The sequence below is a fragment of the Sinocyclocheilus anshuiensis genome, unplaced genomic scaffold (assembly GCF_001515605.1).
Source record: "Sinocyclocheilus anshuiensis isolate Anshui unplaced genomic scaffold, SAMN03320099.WGS_v1.1 scaffold675, whole genome shotgun sequence".
Classification (NCBI taxonomy): Eukaryota; Metazoa; Chordata; class Actinopteri; order Cypriniformes; family Cyprinidae; genus Sinocyclocheilus; species Sinocyclocheilus anshuiensis.
The window spans coordinates 273,527-279,833 of record NW_015548232.1 but is presented as its reverse complement, the minus strand read 5'-3'; the positions used below and the strand labels follow the sequence as shown (position 1 = coordinate 279,833).

The following is a 6,307-nucleotide window of genomic DNA, read 5'->3' as shown; positions in this document are numbered from 1 at the left end:
ACACTGCGTCCTCTAGGTTTCTTGCCATGCTGCGGACGCAAGCTTCAGACGAAGAAGTGAATGATGTGTAGCTCCTGGCACCTATTTATTCTATAGCCGGTAGTGACGTCATGGCTGTCGCCGGCCAACGAGTTGGTGTTTTTTCAATGTATGCTTCAGACACGGGTCACGACGAGGTGTTCCCCCATAGCGACCCCTAGAGGACGCAGTGTCTCGTTCCCTACTCAGGGAACCATGGTTACATAAGTAACCTGAGACGTTTTTCTACAACTCAGAAATGTAGTCTTGTGTCACAACAAATAAAATCAAGGCCAGCGGGAATCCCACAGGCATACAGACCTCTATTGAATGTCCTTGAATATGTAATGAAAATGAACACTTGAAAACATACAACACAGTCACTTTCCTGATCAATCTTGACAGATCTGAGGTTTGAATCAAAGCAGAGTTTTGACGAAACCGTGTGTGTGTGGATGGAGGAGAAAAAAGAGAGGGAAACTCTTAAGAGATTAAGAGAAAGGGTGTAAATGCGTTAGGAGGTGTAGCAGTGAAGATGAGACAGAAAGTAAGCCATCAGATGAGAAGGAGAGAGAAAGAGAGTTTGGGAGCGGTAGGCGGTCGATGTCCCATTGATGATCGAGATTCCTAAGGCGTTGCCGCAGGATGCATCAGTTACCAGGGGAATTATGGGATGATGGAAGTGTGGAATCACAAATCAAACACGCTTTCATGAACTCCAGAGCCTTAATCTCTCACTCTCACTCACCCTTCACTCATTGCCTTGTTCCTCTCCAGATCCTGAATGACATTGAGAAGAACTTTGATCTTTTCCTGATTATACAGCAGGTTTTCTTCTACATTCTGCAGCAGTCCATATAGAACGCCAGGCACACCGTTGCATTGTGGGATATTGTCTGTTGGAGGTGGGTGGGTGTCTTTAGAGTCTGTTTCCGTCTCAGTTTTAGGTTCTGATGGAGGAGGGGGCGGGGTTTGTGGTTTAGGCTCCGCCCCTGAGCCAATCAGAAGCTCTGGAGGTGCTGGTTTACATTTGACCTGTATTGGTTTCAAGTCTTTCTTGGGTGGAGGAGTGGGCGTAGCTTGGGACTCACAGCCAATCGGTTTAGATGCGGCAGATTTGGGGGTTTGCGTAGTCGCACACTTGTCCTTTGCATCTTGTGATGCATGTTGTGCGGTTGATTCGGTTTTGACTCGTGTTTGCGTGTGTTGCGTTTTGTGCGTCGTCGAGTCATTATTGGGTTTTTCAAACTGTGTCGATGCCTCTGTTTTCACATCTTTTTTGTTGGATTGTGAAGGGGTGGAGCATGTGTTTTGCGTAGTGTGATTGGGAATTTGTGCATACGTTGGCTGTCCAACTGTTGAGTTTCTTTTCTGCACGCGAGGTGAACAGCTTTTCCTCGGCAGTGTCGGAAGCGTCATGCTCGCTTGAACCTGACTGGCGGCTCGTTTGCGACAAGTGGGTGCCATGCAGGGAGGGGCTTGAGACTGTCTCCGCCCACAGCTGGTGCACAGTCTGGGCGATGACATCATCACGCGACATGGGCGAGGGGGCGCGTTGTACGAGCCGGTGACTGGCCTGGCCGCCTCCCCTTTCAGCGACTGACCCTGCCTACATTCACGTGTCATTGTTTGGCTCTGCCGCCTTGCTTCTTCAGGCTCTGCCCCTTCGCTACAAACTCCGCCCACCACCTCGGGTGCAACAATACTTCCGTTAACGTACCGAGGGGTTCTTTTTAAACTCCCTCTTTGCCCAGATTGGATTGGATTGGCTTTGATTTGACAGTACACCTCGCTCTCCTGGGACGTCCTGTCCTGTGCCACATGGTTCCTGGATGCTGCCTTGACGACATGCCTTCCATTGACTTCACAATGCCTCACCCGGTCTAGCGACATGGTTTCGGCAGTCGGTCCATTGGCTGTACTGACTGTTTGAGTCCTCTTATTCGATGACGGAAGCGAGCGGAGACCCGGCGACGTTTGGACTCCAACGCTGCACAAAGGGCCCCATTTCTGAGACAGGACAGCCCGACCACCAGCTAGAGGCACCTCCAGTGCCGGCACCGCATTGGATGTGTCAGCTGCCCGTCGGCCCATGACCTCTGCTGATTGGCTCAGCCCCCTGAGGAGGAGCTGGAGGGGGTGTGGCCTTCGTTTATAAGCATACTATCTACAACAAAGATGATTATTCCTTGGTGTGTTTTGGGAAGTTGTATTCCACAGCAAGTCATCGCATTGGTCAGAAATCCGTTTTCACATCCGTCTTGCCATCAATCCAGTGTCTAAGTCTTCAAATTCGTTGTTTGCCTGTCTGAGAAAGAAGAAATATGTGTGTAAAAGATATTAGACTGTGCATGTGCTACTCATAAATTACAGTCATTAAAGGGATAGTTCACCCACAAAAGAAGATATTTTGAAGAATGTTGGTATCCAAACAGTTGACGGTAGCCATTGACTTACACTGTATAAAAAAAGTATTATGGAAGTCATTGGCTACAGTCAACTGTTTAGTTAGCAACACTCTTCAAAGTGTCTTTTTTTGTGCTCAACAGAAGAAAGAAACTCAAGTTTGTAACAACTTAAGGTTGAGTAAATGATGAGAGAATTTTCATTTTTCGTGAACTGTCCCTTTAAATGTCCCTTTAAAGGAACACTCCACTATTTTTGAAAATTAGGCTCATTTTCCAACTCCCCTAGAGTTAAACAGTTGAGTTTTACCGTTTTCGAATCCATTCAGCCGATCTCCAGGTCTGGCGTAACACTTTTAGTTATAGCTTAGCATAGATCATTGAATCTGATTAGACCGTTAGCATCTCGACTTGCTGCACCCATGGTACGGCAGCAAAGTTCCTTGATTATTACGTAATTTTTGAGCGAGATGCTAACGGTCTAATCAGATTCAATGATCTATGCTAAGCTACAAAACATATGATCTATGATATGATCTATTACAGCTAAAAGTGCTACGCCAGACCAGGAGATCGGCTGAATGGATTCGAAAATGGTAAAACTTTAAAAAACTTTTAACTCTTATGGGAGTTGGAAAATGAGCCTATTTTCAAAAATAGTGGAGTGTTCCTTTAAAGCTGCACTCTTGATCTGCACCAACAAAAAACTAGCTAATTGCATTGAAGCTGTTTAAGAGGCTGTTATCAGATGATTTCATTCAGATTAGTATTATCTTGTGCAAAACCAAGAGGATCTCAATTAAGGTGGTGATAGTAAAGGTGCACTCAGTAATTTTACTCTCATTATAAAAGTTTTTTACACTAAGAAGTGAAAAGTAATTTAAAAAAAAAAAAAAGATTTAAATCATGTAGACTGTAGCACTATTCAATTTATCTTTTTCTGTTATTGGTTTTTTTTTTGCACACAAAATAAATAAATCATGGCTAACTGTGAATAATTTATTTTTACAATTGGAAAATGTAATTGTAAATACAGTTTTTGAGTAGTCATGCATCCATGCAGTCTCGTATGTCCAGGTCATTTGATCTAGTGCAAGTCAAGCAAAAAATTACTGAGTGCACATTATAACAGTATTTAAACAGAAAAAAAAACTAGAAACCAATGTGAATAACTGAGGTAACAGATGAATCAATTAATTAATTTTGAAAGGTTTGTTTAAATATACCATACAAATGAACCAATTAAATCAAATTAATCAAGCTTTGGAATGTCTTTTTGCATTTTAAAAATAATTGATGTAGAATGGAACTTGCAGAAATTAATAATACATAAAGAAATTTATTTATTTATTTATTAAAAGGAAGAAAGAAAGAAAGAAATGCACATAATAAATAAATGATCCAGTTAGGAAACTGTATTTTAATTTTCAAACAATTCATAAATGTATGCATTTAAAAAGTAATATATTTATTTTATTTGCTAATGTACTCATTAAATTAGTGATTTATTACATGTATTTATTTATATAATTATTTATAAATATTTAGGAAAATATGTATTTATTTCATCCTCCATATAATATTGACTGACTTCATATGATTGTAAAGCTGTGTGTGCAATATGTGACAAAAACGTGTTTTATTATGATACTCTTTGGAAGGAGCAACTTGATACTTGTTTTTTTTAAAACAGCTAAACTTTTGAATAGTTAGTAGCACCACAACCGAGTTACTTTCTCACACGTGTGTGTCTGTAATCAAGAATGCTAGTCAACAGAAACCAAAGAGACATTCTTAAAGTTCACGTCCATCTTCTTCTCAGAGACTCCAATAACCCAACACGACTATTACGAATATTAATGAGGGTTAACAAAATCCCCCATATGTCAAATGCAGCTGATTAAAGTCTCGCTCTCTCTCGCTGGTTCTCTTCCTGAAGGGCCTATTATTATCACTTTATTCCTCTGTAATCTCCTCCTCGTCTTAAGTGTTCTCCCGCCTTTCTTTTGCTCTTTGATAAGCTCTCTGTGTGTCTTGTAGTTCGTATCTTGTTCTCTGTTAAGCTTCTTTTCTTTTATGAGACAGTCTCAAAGCTGCCCGTCTCCTCTGACCCAAAAACTGTGTGTGTGTGTTACTTGCACTTTCTAACAAAACAGGCCAGAGTTTAAACACTATGAATGAATGAATGAATGAATGAATGAATGAATGAATAATCAGCAAATGTCAGCGAAAGGAGGTTTTTAGCCTCAGGGTTATTATAGTACATTAAAAAACAGTTTAGTTACTTGAAATAAAATAAACGTTAACTGAAATAATATATAAATTAAAATTTAAGTAAATAAATTAAAATAAATATTTCAACTAGCTGTCAAGGCAACATTTCTTATTTTAATATAGTTTAACTTGAATAACTAAAATGGAACAAAATATTTTATAAAATTATACAGTATGTATAGACAGACAGACAGACAGACAGACCGATAAAACCCAGAACTACTAAAAATGAGAAAAACATGCCACAAAATTCCTAAACGTTTAACTAAAATTAAAACAAAATGGAAAATATAAAAAATAAAACATTCACATTTTTTAAATAAAATGTATTGTAGTGTTATAGTTGAGGAACATTTCCAGTTTTTTTCCTACAACATTCTCAAGACCTCAAATGTACATTTTTAAAATGGTCGTGCTTTCAAAAAAAGTTTAATACATTGTAACTAATGCCATAATAATGTAAATGTATATGCATGATAAATCACTCTTGAAATGAGGTGTAATTTACGGTTTAGAAGAAATGTGAAAGTCTCTTGAAATAACATTAACCACAGACCTTATATGACTTATTTAAAAGTTACTCTTATATCCAAAGCCGCTTATGAAAATACATTATAGATTAGTTAGAAGAGGGACAGTCCAGAATAACCCTTATTAGACAGACATTAGATCCTTATAAAGTGACCTACTTTTCATTAAAAGTGTAAATTAGTGTAAGGGAAACAGGTCAATTTAGCTCAAAGGGAATCATTTAAGATTTTAAAGGGAATTTGGACAGAATCACTGTTTTACGGCTGATCACTGAGATGGCCAGCGATTAATTGAACGGGCTGTATAACATCAACTCTGCAATGGATATTTATATCCAAAATATAGTGAAAACACTATTAATTAGCGCAGTAACAAGATCGGCAGTTTAAGACATTAACTTGTAAGCACAAAACACAAGATCCTTCTCTTTTCAATATAAATAAGGCTTTATTGGATAAATCTGACATATAAACTAATCTAACACATAAACACACGCATTCACACAAGTTGCAGAAAGAGAGAAAGTGAGGAAATAATGAGTTTAAGAGAATGAAAATGTGAAATCCCAAGTTTAGAGCAATATGTGCAATTGCATAGATCTGAACAACCATCAATCACTTAATTAACCCTCGCATTGAGTTCCTCAATGAGGTTAAAAGTTATATTAAGTGCACCAGTTCAGCTAGAATGTGGAGGTACTTGCGTTGCCTGTGTACGGGGGTTCCCTTCACTAAAAAGCAGCATGGCTAAAAGTGATGACTAAAAGCACATAACTAAAAAGCGAAAGGCTAAACGCTATGATGCAAAAAGCATGCTAAAAACAATGATTTGATGGTGTCCTGAGTATTTGAACTGGGCTTTTGGACATATCCCAAATGGTGTTTTGACCAATTAGACACTTTCTTAGCTCGGGGTGTTGCTATATTCCTCCTCCCAATTCATAAATCAAATGTTATCTGGTCTGAGTTTTACCGCTCTTGCAGAGTATAATTTTGGACATAATTTCTATAACAAGAATATGATACATTTGACAAAGTATTGATTGGAAGAAACGTTTCAAGCAAGAAGATTCAAACACA

At 38.7% G+C, this 6,307-nt stretch overlaps 2 protein-coding genes across 5 annotated transcripts in view; one reads left to right on the top strand and one right to left on the bottom strand.

The window, feature by feature from the left end:
* LOC107654652 (dedicator of cytokinesis protein 2-like) overlaps window positions 1–6,307 on the top strand; it is a 143,653-nt gene that overhangs the window by 84,481 nt on the left and 52,865 nt on the right. The gene's annotated exons all lie outside the window — the stretch shown is intronic.
* Window positions 1–6,307, bottom strand: part of LOC107654651 (actin cytoskeleton-regulatory complex protein pan1-like) — a 41,705-nt gene that overhangs the window by 8,249 nt on the left and 27,149 nt on the right. For 3 of the 4 annotated variants that reach the window (XM_016441829.1, XM_016441828.1, XM_016441831.1), the window contains one exon: window positions 767–2,326. In XM_016441829.1, the coding sequence (XP_016297315.1) occupies window positions 767–2,112 (1,346 nt within the window). In that variant the 5' untranslated portion in view covers window positions 2,113–2,326. The remainder of the gene's footprint in view (window positions 1–766; window positions 2,327–6,307) is intronic. The other variant, XM_016441830.1, reaches the window with a different exon arrangement.